This window comes from Sinocyclocheilus grahami, unplaced genomic scaffold, assembly GCF_001515645.1.
Source record: "Sinocyclocheilus grahami isolate Dianchi unplaced genomic scaffold, SAMN03320097.WGS_v1.1 scaffold106.1, whole genome shotgun sequence".
NCBI lineage: Eukaryota > Metazoa > Chordata > Actinopteri > Cypriniformes > Cyprinidae > Sinocyclocheilus > Sinocyclocheilus grahami.
In genome coordinates, this window is record NW_015505285.1 from 1,807,786 (window position 1) to 1,828,004 (window position 20,219).

Below are 20,219 nucleotides of genomic sequence, written 5' to 3' on the forward strand. Positions count from 1 at the left end.
GGACGAGCGTCCTGTTTCTAGGCTGGCCAAACGATATTTTATTTTTGGCGCGAATCACCCCCCATAATCACGAATCACACCTCATATGCGAGGGACTGTGGTGGCGAGTCTCCTCTGTCTCGACACTCGTCACATCCACCTCCTCGGAGGAAGATAGATGAAGCGTCTGGCTCTCTCTCACCCGGGGCCCCCCCCCCCCCCCCCCCCCCCCCCTCACAGAAATTCCCACGTTCATTCCCCCACAAATTGGCCCGTCGAACAGAACCTCGAATGCACTGCAAAAAAACGCTCCCCCATCCAATGATTTACAACGCCATAAAGAACGAACACACACTCGCAGTAGCCAGCATAGAGGAAGAGACTCTCCATGTAACCGGCTGGAGCCACGCTGTCGCCAGGCTCTCGTCAACCTGCTAAAGGACTGACAAAAACACTGTGCCTCAAGTAGGTCAGCTCTCCTCCTGGAGATAATCAAGCTCACTCTGACCCTCTATGTGTGAGCGTTTGTGTGGGAGAGAGGGAACTAGGTCAAACGCAGTCAGTTGTTACGACTCGATCATGTGCAGGACTTGCGCATACACCTGCCTGCAACTCGCCCGCATGCACTCCGACCGTCACGTGACTTACCAACGCTTGAGATCTGGCTCTCATCGCAGTCTTCTCATTGCACAGAGAAAATGGGATTTTACCAGCAGGCAAAGACGAACCCGTGAGAAATCTACAAGCTTTTCTGCCTATCTCGGTCTGATTGTCTGGGGCTCTCTCTCTGTTTTCCCTCTCTTCGCCTGTCCAGCGACTGCACAATGCACATCAATTATTCAGCGGCGGTCTCTGGGTTTCCAGTGCAAAGCCAATCACAGATAGAGTTCTGTGCTAATGGGCTCCTGCTATACCTGGCTCCTCTGCTCCAAGACGTAGCCCACAGGGAATCAGGTTAAGCTCTTCGAAAACTTCAGACACACAAATACAGAATGACAAGCCTGTTAAGTGTCTGCAGTGCAAAACCACAAAATGAACAGGAAGCACCGTTGTGTTTCAAAAGGGTTACGTAGCCCACAGGGAATCAGGTTAAGCTCTTCGAAAACTTCAGACACACAAATACAGAATGACAAGCCTGTAAAGTGTCTGCAGTGCAAAACCACAAAATGAACAGGAAGCACCGTTGTGTTTCAAAAGGGTTAAAAAAAGCAGCAAGAGAGAAAGAAAGAGAGGGACGTGGCGGCAGGGAAAGAGAAGAGAGACAGAGGAAGAAAAAGCAGCAAATGTACTCTCACCTCAGATGTATGGTGTCCTAAGTGACATCCACATGCCTAAAACCCTTATTCATTCATACAAACACACACGCACTCACTCACTCACATCCATGCAATGCGACGGCCACTTTGCCAGAGGGCAGAAGGGGGGGGGCATGGGCGGCTCACATTTCAAACTTGCAAAGAGGGGGCGGGGCCTATAGTGGCAGACGGGCTGTATCTTGGCCCTCAACCAAATCATCCAAAGAAAGACTGAGAACAAACAACACGCTCAGATCAATTCGGTTAATTCTGCATTCGCAGCCCTGCGATTACTGCTATCAAAGAGGGTGAATCCCGTTCATTGGTGAGCTAATCACATGACACTGAAGTATAAATCCATCAGACTGCGCACGCTAATTAAGCCCGGGGCTGGTGGGCGGCCCTCCTGAGTGTCGTGCGAGGGTGAAATTAATGGAAACTGTGTTAGCTTTTAACGCTAAGTGCCTAACTTGACACTTGCTAACACTGTTAATTACACACATCTAAAAGTGTTGAATATCAGAAAGGGATCCAGCACTTCCCTGGGCTGTCAATAGCATGCGTCCATTAATGAATTAATACATAGCTGTTCTTCAGTCCTTGAATTAGCATCGCCTAATTTGCTAATAAAAACGCTGTATGAACAGCAGGATTTTTCTTGACGCTGCACAAAAAAAAGCACTGTAATAATTTCAAGTGACATCAAATTAGCAATAATTCATTGAAAGCTCCAATGTATTGTAGCCACAAAGACTTACTATGTAGCACGAAGCATCAAGACCTCAGTATGTGCGCCGTCTCCCTGGCCGGCATTGAAGCGCTGCGTGTGACAGATACCTTTAATATCAAGCTACGAGGGGATGAAATAACTCAGAGAAAATGAGAGATGTCAAGGCTACGGGCTACATGAAAAAGGAGGTGAAGAGCCAAAGCTGGCTCAAACAGGAACTTGAGCTTCCTTTAACTTTTACTGCAAAGCAGTGAGTCATAACCCTCCACCAACACAAACACATCACTCCAGTCATTCTCTGCAGCTCTCAACTTCAGTACTTTACAAATGAGCAATCTTATAAATAACCTGATGCTTTTGATGTAAAAATCTATCATAATACAGCAGAATAGTTTCAGATTACAAACTACAATGAAATAATCAGCTTGTTTCTGTAAGAACAAAAAGTCTAGCAGATCTGGAGCATCTAAAAGTAGCTGAACTGTTGCTGAATGATTACATCAGAAGAAAAGAGAAGAATCTTGAAACTTATTTAAGTCCCAAATTAACTATGTCTCACCAGAAAATGGTGGATTTTATCTTTTCATAAATATTTCTGAACTGCAATATTCTATACAGTACATTTAAATATTTTTTAACTAAAATACAAAAATCTACATATCTGAATTGTATATTTTATGTTTTTTTTCTACAGTTTCAGTGCAGTTTTTGGAGTTTGTTACAATTAATGTTATAATCCAACTAATAAATAACTAGCTAATCAACAATAGTCAATATTTATTCACATTTGTTGAATTGGCATTGAAATTGTTGACTTGCTTGGTAATTGTTAATTCTGGCAATTGGTGATTGTGACCCACTAACAATCTCTACTTTGATGTTGCAGACTCAAAGTCACAGTGATCGTCTGAAGTAAATGTATGAAGTGAGAACTGTACGCAGATAGAGGTAGGCAGGGTTTGCGGTATATCAAACCAACGGGGAGGTCCCCAGGCTTGAGTTTCTTGTGTATTTGCACTTGTGTCTTCTCTGTAAACCATGTGTGTAACATGACATGTGAATTACGGCTGGGTGCTGGAAAGCGATCCGTCACCCTCGACATGGCGGATTGGTTGCTCTCCTGACGTGCCTTCCAGCTGGGCTGATTTACAAGCTGCTGACAGACTTCCTATATAGAGCAGGAACATTCCTCACCATTGCGTTGAGAGATCCATTTCAACCCACAGTGTGGCCATTGGTCAATTTCATACTTTAGCCAATCCGCTGCTCAGAGAACAGCCGTGTGTCAACTTTACTTTGACGTGCAATTGCATCAAACAACTGTATCTCTATATTAAAAAAAAACAATCGGGGCCAAAAACTAGAATATGGTGAAAGACCTTTCACTAAAATGCAATTAAATGTGCACACCATCACTCAGTAAGGGTTGCTGAGTGCATAAACTTGTTTTAGTCACAAAACTGTACAAATAACTGATATATGACTGAATCATAATGAATCAATCATAATTATTATAGAAAGCGACTTAAACTATTTGTTAGTGTGTCTATGGAAACTATGGAATTCTTATAAACACTGGTTAAAGATTTTAGAGGGAAAAACAAAGCATTGTTCAAATTCCTGTACTTAATGTCTTCTGCGCTTCGTGCCAAATCTGCTCAATAACAGACTTTAAAAACACTTGAATTGAGACACACCTTGCAATTATCTTGTCGCAACATCTCACTCTGAACAATGGCACACTATCTCTGGCTCCTGTATGCAGGCACAAACGTGATTTGGAAAGTTTACTTTTTTTCAGGAAAATGCTTAAATAATAGCAGGCTTTCTGAATGGGGCCATGCGAATGAGAAACATGGCCTAATAGATGAACACATTAGCTGTCAATCTCTCAACTAACCTGCTCTTGAATTAAATATCAGCATGACACATACAGAGGGAAGAACTCGATTTTGATCTAAGTGAGGAGACTGTTGTGACTGACAGGATATTGTTGTAATACCGTCAAAAGCAATTGTGATGCTATGTATAATTAACATATGCTCAATAAAAGCATCTCAGACAAGGTATTTAGCATTTCTTGGTACAGACACAACTCTGTGCTCTAAAGAGGGAGATTTTAGACTAAATAATTATCCTACTGCACTGGCGGTGGGGTGCCAAACAAAGCCAGGTTAAATAGTCTGTCAGTAGCATGTAAGCAGAGAAGATCAGACTCAATCAGAGCACTAACACATACACACAAACAGATGCAAACACACCGTGGACAAATAATTCCCATAATCACAGATTAATACTGCCGGATAATCCTGCTGACAGAGAGGTCAGCACTCATAAACCAGCACGCACTAACAGACTAGACTTCATCTACACACATACACCACATCTCACATTTCCTGAAGATCAGCTGGTGACAATGCACAATGCGCTTCCATCACTTAGTTTGCACTGATTATATCTTTCTTTTGTCAATGCACTTTTCCAATCAGTGTTTATGATCATTTATGATAATAATAATAATATTCACAAGAAAATATAAAATATATAATAGTACAGTATTATAATAATAACTATTATTATTCTTACATATATAATTATTAATGTTTTTCACATTTTCTATTTCTCCTGTTTTTATACAGTATAAATTAATGTATTATATACATTTTAAATCTAATTACAAATGTATTAATTATTACTCCGCATTAATAATAATAAAATGTTTTTATATATAACATTTCACATTCCCCCCCCCCATGTTAAGTTTATAATATATAAATTAATGTTTTTATATATATATAATTGAACATTTATATATAATTATTTATATATGCTATTTACAACATTAATATTAATACTTAATAAAAAAGTATTTTCTTTTTTTAACAATTTTGCAAATTTATGTTTTACTGATATTCAGAATGAAAAAAAAATTATTGGAAAACAAGACAAATATATTGATTAACTGTTTTGCAGTGATGATAAAAGTGTGCTCATCAAATTTGTCATTGAAAAATACATGCCTCAAGCAAATGTGTTAGATTTGCCTACATCGCATGTCAAAAACAAAGGAATCCAATTGACCATTTTATAGCACTATAACTGTTAAAATGTAACATTAACAAGAGCTCAAAGCACAAATATATGAATTACTTTACTATATCCTACAAGACATCTTCTGGCATTTATCCATTACAGGCACTTAACATTCTTTTACGAGAGGCAAACAGAAGTGTAATTCTAAGTGTAAGTGGATGATTTTGGCCATCCTCACAGCCCAGTGTCAGCTGCATTCTATATCACAGAGACAGCAAAACATGACGGATTCATCCTGCAGCCGGTGACTGCCTCTCCGCGGCCGCCTGATTGTGCATTGATCGTGTAATGTGGGAGTGTCTCGCTTCTCTCAGGCTCTGAGCGCGCCAGACACACTGAACTCCGGTGTGTGGTGTCGGGTGGCCGCCCCTCTGTCGCCATCCTGCCTGTCACTGGGTTTTCGCTGGGGCTGCACTTTCTCAAATCCCTGACCTGACGTGCATATCTCTTCTCTCTATTTTTTTTCCTTTTGCTCTTTCTGTGTGTGTTTGCGTGATGGATGTAGACTGATAAAGAGAGAAAGAGTGTGTGGCATCAAGGAGGACAGAAAACGAGAGGGACGGAAGATGGGTTTATGAGACTGAGCCCTGCCACTGTCGTCTGTGTGTCTGGGGTGGCAGACACCCTTATGATAGAGGTAAGATGGATGCCCCCATGATGCACTGAGAGAGAGGAAGTCTGAGTCATATCTGCTTGCAGCCATTTCTTTATCAGCCGCTGCTCTGAATGCAACCACTGGTATAAACTCTGCTTGATTTGAAATATTGGAGATATCACTGAAACTGAGAAATATTTCCGCTACCAAACAACAAGCCATGTGAGTGTTACTAAGAGCATACTGCCACTATCTCAGCTATTTACTGCAAAAAATACATTTATTAATCAGTATTTTTGTCTTGTTTTCGAGTAAAAATTTCTGACATCCTTAAAACAAATGTAATTACTGGGAGTAAGCAAATTAAAAAATTATATAAATAAATGTTATTGTTATTGTTAATAATCATTATTTTGTTAACTGAAAAAATAAAAAAATAAAATAAAACAAACATTAATTGAAAAACTTAAAAAAGAGAGAGAAATGTTGTCTTGGTGACTAACTGAAAAAAGCTGTAAAACGAACTAAAACTGAAATGGAAATAAAAAATAAATTAGAAATAAACCCAAAAACTAATAAAAAAAAGACAATAACAAAAGACACATAACACATACTAAAACTGAAATGAAAACTGAAAGCATAAAAATAAAAACTATTTCAATGAATACTGTAACAGTACATAAATACTGCTAAAATACCACTGCTTTAAAGTATAAAGACAAAAATATTCATTAAGAAAACAATTTTTGCAGTGATCTAAAAAGAGAAATATGAACAAAAAAAATGTTTCTGGAAGGCCCAAGGTGTCCCACAGTAACCATGGTTCAAATGGACAGTTTATCTTCATTCTCAACAGCGAGCCATGTCAGGCCTTTCTCAAATGAAGTACACTCACACACCTCAACCCCGGCGTTTGCGGGCCATCTATCTCTGTTTGGCTGATGCCCGTCCGCAATTCACTTTGACAAATGTACAAGAACAGGACACTCAGCATTGGCTGAGAAGGTCAGGATTTCAAACAGAGCTGATTACAACGAGATGCTGCTCTGCTGATGGATGATTGTTGGAAAGTGAACTCTGGCGGCTTATCAATGAATTATTCGGGGGTGTTTCTGGCACGCCGAGAGCTTCACATGTAAAATCGTCAGGAAAAGACAACCTCGGGAAGTTAAATCGTCTTAAGGAGACGAGTGAGTGTCGGACAAAGGAAAGTGAAAGGATGCTAATGCATGGCCGTGCGCTTTGATTGCATAATGCCGCAATTAAAAGATTTCCTGTCACATCGCTAAATGAGAAATGTGGATTCATTACAGGCAGAGTGTCTGTAGCAGTGATGAGTGAGAAGAAACATCGCAATGAGAGAAGCGGATCTCACCTGCCGACTTAGGGGTGAACTTGTCTCGGTTTGCCGCACACACGGCCAGGAGCCGATAGCCGAGGTCCAAGTCAAAACCCTGCTGCGCTGCCACACGACTTACAACCTGCGGAAAGAGACCATATGAGCTTTAAAATGGGTCTTTTTGTACTCACATGCTTCATCTGCATGTGTGTGTCCATTATTCGCATTCACAGGAGAGGTGCAAACAGAGTTCTCCACTAAAAGACTGAAGAAAAATCAAGCTGAAATGTTCTAAACACACTCTTTAGCATTAAGGCTATTGAATTTTTCAATAGTCTACATGAGCTATGTGCAATTAAGCTTCCTTGAAATTCTACCCCAGTCTCCCATGAGAGAAGCGAGAACCAGCGGTATACTCGCATCACCCGGCTACCACCCCCCTCTTCCTTGTACACCAAATATCTCTCCAAAAACTACTCATAAAAGAGCAATTTCCCGTTTTTAGTGCAATCATATCAAATATTTATATATGTGCATGAATAATGCACTCAAAGATAAAACAGCCACCTCCACTGATGCAGAATAGTGTTAAGACTGTGTTGATATTTGCAGGGCACGACTGATGAGCTTTCCCTAGAGATCTGTGTGACTGGTGTGCAGACGTCTGTGTTCATTCTCTGAATACCCCCTGATCCGCAGAGACCACAGCCCGCACTTGGCCCCTTGAACTCGCAACTCCAGCTTCTTTCAAAGCATCTTGTGATCTTTCGCGAAACAATTCAAAAGCGTGTAAATAAAACCATAAAGCCACATGTAAGACAGAGATGGTAGGTGACAATGTTACACACAGAATACATAACTCTGGCTTAACCTGTGGAATCTCTTAAAGGGACTGAACACCCCAAAATGTCATTTACTCACCCTCATATTGTTCCAAACCTGCATGACTGACTTTTACCATAGAACACAAAAAGAGAAGTTAACCAGAATGTTCAAGCTGCTCTTTTCCGTACAATGAAAGTCAATGGTGACCAAGTTGCTATCAAACTTAAATGACAAACCACTACCAAAAAGTGCCATAACAGCAATACATATGGATACTGGGGCTGTATATTCCAAGTTAAATAATACCAAGCAAAACTTATTCAGTCCCTCTCTGTGAAAATAAATAAATAAATAAATAAAATAAATGTTTTTTTCACTTGTGACATTTTATTGTCTTTTTTGGAGCTTTACAGCCCCTGGTCCCCATTCACTGAAAAATAGCAGTGAGAAAATTCTGCCAAACATCTTATTTATATTCCACAAAAAAAGTAATATGGGATTAGAACATCACAAAATGTGAGTAAAAAAAAGACTGAAATAATTTTTTGGTAACCTATTCCATTAAAATGATACAAAAGGAAAGCTTAAATATTTTAGACCACAGGCTGACAATGACAAAAAGAAAAAACATTTCGTGTTTAAGACACCTATTTTTTCATTTTAAAGTTATGGGTTTGAATTGCTCTGAATAACATTCAATTTGAAAGAATTCATTTGGTCTCCCCCTTTCACTCTCTATTATTCTATCCATCAAAAAAAGACACAACCAATATAAAACGAGAGGCATTCAATCTTTTGTATTATCTGCTGTAAAATCTGAACAAGGCTGCACATGATGTTTAATGACTCATGTATCACACTGCTGCAGCTGTGCACTGCATTTATCCACTTACTAACCTTCTCAATTCTTAACACCCGGCGCTTGTTCCACATGGGGTGCAAACGTGACTCTTCTAAATCATAAATTGTCATACATCTGCTACCAAGGCAGTGCAACAAAAACGACAAATCAAACCTGTGCTGACAGATTTCTATTCATGATTTAATGGTCAAATAACAGCTTAACGGGATTCTAGAATGGCATCTATGAAACTGAAAATCAAGCCCAGTTTTTGTCCTCCAGTTTTTTTTGGGATTTTTGGACAGGCAGTGACGCTGCGCTCTTGCCAAACTTTAATTTCCCTTCTGCAGCTGCACTTGCCAAACGCAGCAGCCAGGCTTGCTGCCACGAGGGCTGGTATAGATTCCACTGGCGTTTAGAAATGCATCCTCTCATAAGCCTTTTCCACATAATCTCTCTTTTCAGAACGCAGGCCTAAAATATTTAAGTGATTCAACAGAAAAAAATATCAGAATCACTGAGCCACACAAATCTCCTCGGTTACAGTTTTGCTAAAGGGCCGAGGGCACACAAACAGTGACGCGCAATATAATACACAAGAAAAAAATGGCCATTTATTTCTTTCCAGAGTGAGGCCCATAGCACTGCAGATATGCAGGGTTGACAAGAAAAGACAGTGGGACAGCAGAGAAAGTTGTCATCGCTAAAGCTACTGACAGTTTGGAGATGTCATTTATCATTTGGCTGAGTGCAGATATTGTGCAGCTGAGAGACAATGGAAAAACAGCTCCATATGCAGGTCTGCGGAGAGCAGAGAGCTACCTGCTGCCTGAGGGGGAACGTGTAAGACATGTCCACATCTGTCAGCCAACTTTCTTATCTCCCCAGTTCTTTCATTTCTCCACCATCCTCACCTGGGGAGAAGAACCTCTGCGCTGCTCTCTGAGGGACCCCCAATGCATCAGACAAATTAATTACAATATACAGAGAACAAACATAATGCGCATCCTTTTTACGCGTGTGGTGTGAAGACGGTGTCTAGGGACACACTGTCATGTACACACATGACACCAACTCCAGAGAGAGAGGCTGAACCAAACTCAGGCTGTCAGAGCAGTCTGGAATAACTGGAGAAAGCTGTCCGTTAACATTCCCATTCATCTCAAAGGCAGTAGCTCAGCTGGTGCAGAGACCCCTTTGTGATGCAGTCAGGTTAGTCAGGTTGTTTTGAGCTAATGCCATGTGACTAATCAAAAAATTATATCTTTCAAATACTGATTGGTTAACAACATTAAACACACACACAAAAACCCTCAAAAGCCCAAAACCTTTCATTAATGACTATTCTGAGCTGTGACATAAAACTGCACGCACCCTACCAGTTATTTTGAATAATTAAGATCTTTTCATGTTTTTGAAAGAAGTCTCTTATGCTCACAAAGGCTGCATTTATGTGATCAGAAATGCAGTAAAACAGTAATATTGTGAAACATTAAAATTTAAAATAAGTGTTTTCTATTTTAAAATAGAAAAAAAAATTTTTTTTCAGCAGCGTCACATGATCCTTCAGAAATCATTCTAGTACTCTGATTTGGTGCTCTAGAAACATTTCTTATTGTCAAAGCTGAAAAGAGTTTTTGCTGCTGAATAGCATAAGGGATTTCTTTCAAAAACATTAAGAAATCTTAATTATTCCAGACTGGTAATGTACATTCATTCATTAAAAAATGCTAATAAAATGCTATTAAGGGATTCAATCAATAACTTAAATGGAAGTTAAGTATGGGTTTTAAAGTGTTAAGGGTGGTATTTAAAGAATAATCAAGAAAACATCATTGTTGGCAAAAAGTTGTCATTTAGTTCCAAAGGCTCTAAATATTAGCGCAAGATTAATTGAGAGTTATGTCCCAAATGAGGCACTATACACTCTACCGTCTAGTGTAAGTGCTATTTTGTCATCCAACATTGAAATGTAGCCCTATCCCCTGAAATACGCAAGGAAAGCTGCAACAGAGTGCATGAAAAGTCCAACATTCCACACACTGTTTTTTGTTTTGTTATTTTTGCTTAATTAAGTGCATTATCCGGGTATTTAAAGTGCACTTTTTGGGAACTTTCAGTGTAACCACATTTCTTACACTATTTATTCTACAAAATGGCATAGAAACCTCAGGACACTGTTTTACAAACTTTTTGAAAGACGATATTTGGAGGTCCTCGTATCTAAGCTTATATTTACCTCTGGTGCTTCTGTTGTAATACAAATAAATAACCTCAAAAATATGATGTCAATGAATGTTATGAAGTAAAATAAATGTAATTATTTTAAGGCTTATTGTGGCCCCGGTTGAGAAGCACTGATCTAGGACATATGAATGACATGAAAATCTCAGCAAAGACACCTGATGCAAATCTAGCCTCCCAGTAAATCAATATATGAATAATTCAGATCACAGAGTGGGAGTGGGGATGAAATAAGTCCAGTTGAAATCAATGGGAAATGTCTGTATATGCCCACGAAAAGCATCTGGACTGGAGACCTGAATCAGACTGAAGGTGCTAAACACTGGCAATATGCCATAGTCAATGACTGTCATGGAGAATGTGGGCCGAGTGTCCTACTGTATGTTCAGCAACACTAGCATCAATAAACAGAATGAAATGTGAAAAGTTCAGCTTACTAATGGTTTAATTATACCTGATTCTGCATGGTGAGATAGGAGAAGATATTTTAAAATCCAAAAAAATAAAAACCTTAAACACCAGTCTCAGGAAGAGGTTACAAGAGGGAAGAAAAGAAACAGAGAGAGAGAGAGAGATCAGTGGGTGGGCAGAGGGACACGTGAAGCGTGACTGTTGCTTTAACCTTCGTCACTGGCCCCTGACATGAGGACAAGACTTGAGCAGCTGCTGTCTTACCGTCAAGCATCCCATAAGGCTTTGCTCAAATGGCCGCTGGAAGGCTCGTGGGTCTCCACACCAGTCCAGTAGCTCCGTGGCCGCTGTCTGGAAATTGGCCGGATTCTGTAAGTGCTGTTCGAACAGAAGAAATCACAAATATTACAACATTAAAATCTAGATGGAAAATCAATATTTAAAAACGTAATTTTTAGCACTAAAAATAAACACAAAATATTCAAATATTCAACACTGTTGTGAAAACATAACCATAATACTTCAACATGACATGTTATCATCACATAAATATCACATAAAAATCATAATACTCTAATCATACTAAAACTTCACATGCAGGAATTCAAGATAAGCATAATATAAGTACGTTTACCCACCTAAAAAATTATTCCACTAAATGATGATTTAGAAAACTTAAATAAAATAAAAAAACAAAGAAAAAGAAAAAAAATCTCTTAAAGAAATTCTGTCCAAAATTTGAATATATAGAAATATCTTCTTTTATGTTCCACAGAAGAAAATCATAGAAAATCAAATCAGTTTTGATATATAACTTGATATTTAATATATCATAAAATTGAACATAATTTTACAACAACTATTACTTATTAATACATTCATATTATAACTGCAATTAAAAACTCTGAAATGTGTGTTTAATTTAGACTTTGTTCTATTCTAGAATATTTCTTTAAACAGACAGAAACACTTGAAAACCTGCTGAAAAATATTTAATGAATATATATAAAAAAAACTTTGAGGATGTGAACCAAAAAACTAATCATTCAACTGATTCTGCTCCTTTCTGAATCATATACCATATCCCTTATACATTTTATGGCATATTGACAACCAGTATTCAACAAGGGGTGGTATTTTGTTCTTAAAGTGGATATTGTTTTCAGTCAGCCAAGTGCTCCAACTCCTCCTGCCCTTTGACTCGGTGCATCTGCACAGCTCTGCAAGAACCCAGCCGGTAACCCAAGGCCTCCTGGTCTGAACGCAGCTGTGCATTCTGGGACAGATCCACCTCCTGACAAAGAGCTCAGTGTGCTTCAAGGCCTCCTCACACACCGCAGTGCGTCCTAATCCAGACTCTTCATCATCTTTTGTCCACTAAGATGTAATAGATCTGCACCTCTGAAAGCATAACTCAAGCAGAGCCGGCCAATAAGGCGAGCACAAGAGGGGGGGCTTTGTGGCAGAATTGAATGAGACGAGGCTTATTCTCTTTTCCCTACGATTTTTTTATTTATTTATTGAGTGCCAAGGTTGTTTATCCTCCCCTCAGGACCACCCTCCTCCCACCCAAACTCTCCAGCGACCGGTGGCGCACAAGACATGACAAGAAATTTAAACAAACGAGCAATCTGTACTCCCACTTCAGAGCCTTTGCACGTTTAATGCTCCAGCGCTGTTTGGCCGCTCTGAGGAGGAGACTGCTCACTTTGAAGACCATTATACTCCGACGGACACCTCCTCTTCCCCGGCTCGCAGCGAGGAAGCAGCATTGTCTTCCGAGGGCGGCAGAGGTCGCCATTTGAATGAGTGAATTTGGTGTGTGTGTGTTGACAAAGAGCTCATCTGACAAAGAGCCAATGTCTACTGCCGCAGAACCCCGCTGAGTAAATCCTGCACAGCATAAGGGATATGCGGGTAGAAAATGTTCCCCCTCGCGCCACAAAAAGCTGGTGGAAAAGAATCTCCATTTTGAGAGAGGTGACTCTTTGTTTAAGCGGACATTCTGGTGTCTGGCTCTTACCACACGATTATCAGGAAAGAGAGGAGGGGATGGAAAGCTCACTGTTGTGATGGTGGGCACTCAGATCCGTGTGTCAGCAGTGAAGGGTTTTTGGCAGGATCACAAAACAGGTGTTAACGCAACAGCAGCCAAATCTCAGCACTCCACCTTTCCCCTGCTAAGCATGTGGTGTCCAAACAGGACCTCTCCACCTCAGGGCAGCTCTGTGTGTTATGATCAGTCACTCCAGAGGCATTAAAGTCATGTTGCTTGACCAGGCCTGGACATCTACACTTCTGATCATCTATACTACAATATCACTGTATTACAGTCAATGATAATGGAAAATAAAATTTTTCTTGCTTCTTTCTTGCTGTCCTCCCAGTCCAATTTTAGGAACTAAGCAGCAAAAATTAATCATTGTGAAGTAATATGTCACAAACATAAGAATATCCATATACACAGTTCACACACAAACATGGAAAACCGAAAACTTAATTTTCTAAAAACGCATATTTATAATATATTTATATAATTTTAAATTATTATTTTTTTTAATATATTCTTGTACTGGTGCAGGAAACATGATAAAAATTTTAAATAATAATAATAAAAAGTACAGAATATGACTCTAAATTGACTACATTTTTAATTACTAAATTAAGAAAATAAAACTCATATTAGGAAATTTTATGGAACGGAATCTTCAAATTATTCAAGTCGCACTCAGACAAAAGACAAAAAAAAAGAAGGTCAGGATCTTGAAACCTTAAGGGCGATTTCTCTCATCAGCTAATCTGTCATAGGAAATCCCTGAGCACGAGCTCATTTCATCAGTTCTACACGGGACATGGACCATGAATAACCGCCTCCTCCAGTATCAGAATACTCTTCAGCAAATTTGTATTCATGTTCCAAGTGAATGATAATTTCTTCTTAAGAAGAAAAAGAAAAGAAAGACTGTCTAATTAAACTGAGTTGCTGTGCCATGTTTCACTTATTATTTCTAATCATTAAATTCCTCCTCATGTTCTTGATGGAGAACGAGCCAAGAGAATTGTTCTGATCATCCAAATGTTCATCATGCATTCAAAGGTAAACACTGTGAATGATAAGAGTTTTAGTTTTACTTAGCAGAATAAATTGAAGCTCAACAAATAAGAAAAAGAAAATGGGGACACTAAGCTCAGACGCCACAATTTTACTTAAAGGGGTCATATGATGCGATTTAAATTTTTCCTTTCTCTTTGGAGTGTTACAAGCTCTTAGTGCATAAAGAAGATCTGTAAAGTTGTAAAGACTAAAGTCTCAAATCCAAAGAGACATTCTTTATAAAAGTTAAGAGTCAACCATGCCTACCTAAAACGGCTCGTTCTAACACGTGAAGATTTGCCTAACGCAGCCCAAATGTTCACGCAAAGAAAGGCGGCGTAACTTTTATTCTCGCTGTTGCTGCCGCTGCCATGTTGTGGAGACGCTGTGTGTTTCGTTCTGAAAGCGAAACTACTTTGTTTGGCCTTCCAAAAGAGGACATGACTAGAAATCAGTGGTTAAGTTGTATTTACAACACTGTTCCAGAACAATTCAACCCAAATATTCAGATGTGTGGAGGATGGATGAGGACCTATTTAAGAGATTTCTTGATTGCAAACAGGTGTGACAGTAATCAGGCCTTGTTTAATATACAGTTAAAATTAACAAAAATTTGTAGGACAAATTGATCTGGCTGAGCGTGTGATTCGGTTCAATGCACCACTTCGACTTCAGTTGAATGTGATGTCAGTCTGCTCCTCTCAGACAGAAGAGGATCTCATTTTGTGTGATTGACAGCTATTGGTTGCCGACTGCTCTGTGTGCGGGCTTTAACTGCTGGTGAGGAAGCCCACAATGGGAAAACAGAGGAAATCTGTAGGAAGGGCTCTGTAAATGAAAGTCAGATGGCAGTGCAAGAGTCTGGCAGTATGAGGGTAGAAAAAAAGGCAAAGAAGTCAAGAGAGAAAATGGTCCGTTTGATCGACATTACAATCACAACATGCTGATGGCTTCATGTGGGTGTTAGTCATGAGATTGGACATGATGTTTTACACTACTGTCATTATAACCAACTGAGTAAAGTTGAGGGAAGAATAGATTGTCTGACAGGCAGGTGTATGATTGAGTGACAGGATGACAGTATGATGAAAAGAGGGAAACGGGACAGAGAGGAAAGGAAACACCCCTATTAGATCGAAAGAGTATCAGGTTTTTGACATATTGATGTCACAAACAAGAGAACGCTTAGAAATTGTCAAGGTACTGGCATTTCCACATAAACTAGAGGTCATTTACCTTTGGAAGTTTTAAATGTACTACTGTGTTCTGTGCAAACCTTTATTACTGTTGTTGCTGCAAAAAACCCTGACTAAAATATTATGTGGACATAACATGATAAAGTATACTTTCTCTGCTTAAATTGAGCTCACTGGGACAATAGTCCTGGCAGCTAAACTGACAACTTTCACCACACTAAATGTGCCATATCAATATGATTAATGAGCAGCAATCGATTGCGTTTTGTCTTTAGCTTTAATCAGACTCAATCTGCTACACAAAACTGAGATAACAGTGTCATTTGTAACCAATTAAATAGGCTCAGAAATTCAATGGATTCTTACATGCTGTAGACATGATCTTATTAGCGCTAAGACTTGCCTAATTGATGCAGAGACAACAAAGCCTAGCGGAAATCTGTGTGGACATGAAAAATGCTGAACTGTCTGTAATATACAAGTTGGCATGTCAAATATTTTCATAAATCTGTCAAGAGATACAAAATGCCACACCTACACAGCACACTGCAATTATCCAAGTCTAGAATCACAAGACATAGCATTGGGTCATACTTACTTGTGTGTAAGACTGGCTATAGTTGTGTCATTTTTTACTTTTTCAAATGTCCTCTTTGATATATTAAAACATGAGGACATTTGAAGTGGTTTTCATAAACTGAAGTGCTCTTAAATCAGTCAAATCTTTGCTTTAAATGCACTGATACCCACTTTAGGGTTTAGGGTTTAGAAACACTGTATAAAATGATGTGATGTGATGTGTAAAGCGAGTTGATCTGACAAATCAAAAGGGGAAAATGTAAAAAGTCTTAATTTAGGTATAGTGTTAGGTTTTGGGTTAACCTGTAGTCATTATACTCTACCATTCGAGTTTGGTGTTGGTAAGACTTTTTAATGTTTTTGAAAGAAATGTCACCATTTTTTTTTTTTAAATACAGTAAAAACAGTAATATGGTTAAATATCATGACAATCTAAAGTAACTCTTTTCTATTTTAATATATTTTAAAATGTTATTTATTACTGAAATGACAAAGCTGAATTTTTAGCAGTCATTATTAGTCTCCAGTGTCACATGATATTATTAATTTTATTTATTAAGTAATATACAGTAATTATTATTATTGGCATTATCATTAGTAGAAATATTATAGAGAAATGTATATGTTGAAAACAGCTGTGCTGCTTTCCAGCTTTGTGAAACCCCTACTAAAGCTTTTTCAGGATTCTTTGATGAACAGAAAGTTCAAACATTTATTTAAAATGCAAATCTTTTGTAACATTACAAATGTTTTTACTTTCACTCTTGATCAGTTCAGTGCGTCACTGCTGAATAAAAGTATTAATTTCCTTTTTAAAAAATCTTACGGTGCACAAACTTTTGAACAGTAGCATAATTAGTTCAATTTAAAAGTAAAAGAAGCCTATGGCATGTCTGCATTTGGACAGCTAAGTAGTGTGCCTGTGTTTGTGAACACAAAAACAAGTGCCGGCTGATAGGGGATGCTTGGAAAACAACAGGAGGAGGACAGCAGGGTTCAGACTCCAACCATATTCGGCAACCTGATATGAGCCAAGCTAACGGAAAACTACAGATCGCCATCAGAGAGGCAGTAGGAGACCCTGGAACAATGAACAGACACACAGACACACAGACAGACAGACAGACGGATGGTCATTGTGTCACTGTGGTTCTTTTCTCCTCACCTGTTTGATGCACAGCAGCCTGTCATTGGTCTGCTGTATGTGCCTGTCCATCGACGGAATCGAGTTCATCTTGACTGCTGCCTCCTTCTCTCTACCTGGAAGCCATTAAAGTTCTTCTCTCTGAAAAATGGACAGACAAAGAGAGGAGTGTGTCAGGCTGAGAGAAAAACGTCAAAGCACTTCAGCGCAAATCTGCGATCTCCTCACACGCTCAATGAGGCCCTGAAAGACACCGAGCGCTCAGATGACATTTCAGTAGTGGGTGAGGAGGAGCCATCCCATCCATCTTTCATGTTGACAAAGTCGCTTCAGTGTAACTTTGACACTCCTCTCAGTTTCTTACAAGTACAACTGTGATCTTCAAAAAAAATGCTGGCAAAATAAACAGCACAACTCAGTAAGGATGGAGCAGAGAATGTGTGTGTGTGCTGAAAAGAACTGTGACCAATTACACTCCAATAAGACCTCTATGACATTTCAGTAGTGGGTGAGGAGGAGCCATCCCATCCATCTTTCATGTTGACAAAGTCGCTTCAGTGTAACTTTGACACTCCTCTCAGTTTCTTACAAGTACAACTGTGATCTTCAAAAAAATGCTGGCAAAATAAACAGCACAACTCAGTAAGGATGGAGCAGAGAATGTGTGTGTGTGCTGAAAAGAACTGTGACCAATTACACTCCAATAAGACCTCTGCAAATGCCTGATCCCCATCAGTGTGCCTATTACACGCTGTTAAAGGTATCAGGCCTTACATTCAAGGTTATCAATTTAGCCGCTGCAGGCTGATTTACAGTTGTGTTCACTGGCAAATAAACACGAGGCCCCGTAACTGGCGCTGTAACTCACTGTGCCGACATGCGGAAGGATTAATTGGTGAGGAACAGGAGCGTCAGGACTTCATCTCTCATCTGGCCACTTCACAACCATCACTCTTAAAATTCCAAGGCACAAATGTGGAAAAAAAAAAACAGGCAGACAGCAAAATTCCCCCCACCACCCACTGCAGCGGTCTGATAAAGCTCTCTTCAAATACATTGGCTGTGTGCGTGACAGGACGGGGAGCGTCTCTGGCTCTCAGGAGGGTTAGATAGTGCCCTATATATGTTAAAGCAGACAGTGCATTTCAGGAAGTGATGTCGGGACAGGTATTAAGAGTGCTTTCTTAAGCTCGCATGAAATGTTTAAGCATGTAAGTCACGGATGAGGCAACATAGGCCTGGTACCCAAGAACTCAACCCTATCTATCCTTTTTTCACCCAATTACCAATTTCTTTTTTTTCTTTATTTAAAGCATAAAAATTATATTTTCTTATTCTCACTAGGGCTGCATTTATTTGATATTTATTATTTGAAAAATACAGTAAAACAGTAATATTACATATTTAAATTAATATAACAATACAACAATGCTGACTTAATTTCCCTATTCATTTTCCAACAAAAAAAAACTTTTGAATTGTAATGCATGCTTGAAAAATACAATAAAAAAGCTATATTCTTTCTAAACAAGTCATATATGAAACAGTTTTTCTTCACAGATATATACACACTGCAAAACAATAATATATGGATAAACATTTTTTTACACTATAAAGCACAGCACTAGAAACAGCAAGGGCATAGAAAATATGTGAGCTGATGTTTTTTATGCAATGGAAATCGCTTAAGATATATGCGTCTGCCAATGAGTAAATGTAATGCTAATTTGGCAAAACGCTCTGACAGGATTTGGGTCGGTGTGGTTGCAATGACAGTCAAAGGCCAGCAGGTGTCTCTCTCTCTCACACACTGCAGTTCTGCCACCCTGACCATCACCACCACCACAAATAACTGCTGAGTGTTTCTTTAAGCCTTTACAAGTGCTACAAATCCTCTGCTCCAACCCACTAACAGGGAACGTTCAAACCAGAGGCTTGCCTGTCTGACCTTGTGGCTATTGATTAACTATTTCCCTCCTTACCCCGCTGTCACTCTCACCTCCAGCTACCAGCAGTGAGAGCACGAGAGAGGGGGGAAGAAAGAGTGCTCTCACTCTCCTCCTCCTCCTCGTGAGACGGCTTTTGTTTGGTGTGCAAACTCTAAGCTACGGGCTTCAAGAGGGAGATGATGACATGAAAACATCTTTACAGCAGCAGCTGAACATCCTGATCTATGACGTCAAAGAGCCGTAAAGCAGAGTCCAAAACTCCACACAGCTTGATCACGCATCACTCTCTCACCCCTCAGGCAATGAAGGCTGGAAAAACACCAGTTATATAACACACCAACTACCTCAATGAAAACAAACTCTTGTTCTCATTATTCAAAGAGAAGCACAAGCTGGCCATGGAGTCATTCCAAACAAAAAGTTTACAGTCAGATACTTGGCCATGCTGGAAAAATTTCACAGTATTTAACTGCTCTTGGACCTATCTAACTCAAATCACATTTTCTTTATATAAAATAAGTATAATTATAATATTAAATGCCCATTATGTTTCTTATTAGCTGAATAAATAATTAAATATAATCTTATATGCGTTTCTGTGTGTGTGTGTTTTTATTTTGCCTTTTGGTGGACATTATATCTCCAAACCTGCACTCTTATACTTAAAAAATGCTACAAAAAATAATTTAAGTTGACAAGTGTGAATAACAAAAACATTGATCAAAAATATTGCGGACACAAATCACTTAATTCGTTTTAATTAACCAATATCAGTATCATAAAGCATAATATTTTATGAAATTTACACCCCCTTTAAAAAAAATGACATGGTGTTGATATCCAGGTTTTCAAAAAAAAATAAAAAATCAGCAGGATACAGAACCTAAACCTCAAAAAACAGTAGG

General features: G+C 39.0%; 1 protein-coding gene across 3 annotated transcripts in view; it reads right to left on the bottom strand.

Moving 5' to 3' along the window:
- Window positions 1-20,219, bottom strand: part of LOC107588626 (zinc finger MIZ domain-containing protein 1-like) — a 136,852-nt gene that overhangs the window by 22,620 nt on the left and 94,013 nt on the right. For all 3 annotated transcript variants that reach the window (XM_016276790.1, XM_016276786.1, XM_016276789.1), the window contains 3 exons: window positions 17,387-17,506; window positions 11,617-11,730; window positions 7,068-7,173 (listed from right to left, as the gene is read on the bottom strand). In XM_016276790.1, the coding sequence (XP_016132276.1) occupies window positions 7,068-7,173; window positions 11,617-11,730; window positions 17,387-17,455 (289 nt within the window). In that variant the 5' untranslated portion in view covers window positions 17,456-17,506. The remainder of the gene's footprint in view (window positions 1-7,067; window positions 7,174-11,616; window positions 11,731-17,386; window positions 17,507-20,219) is intronic.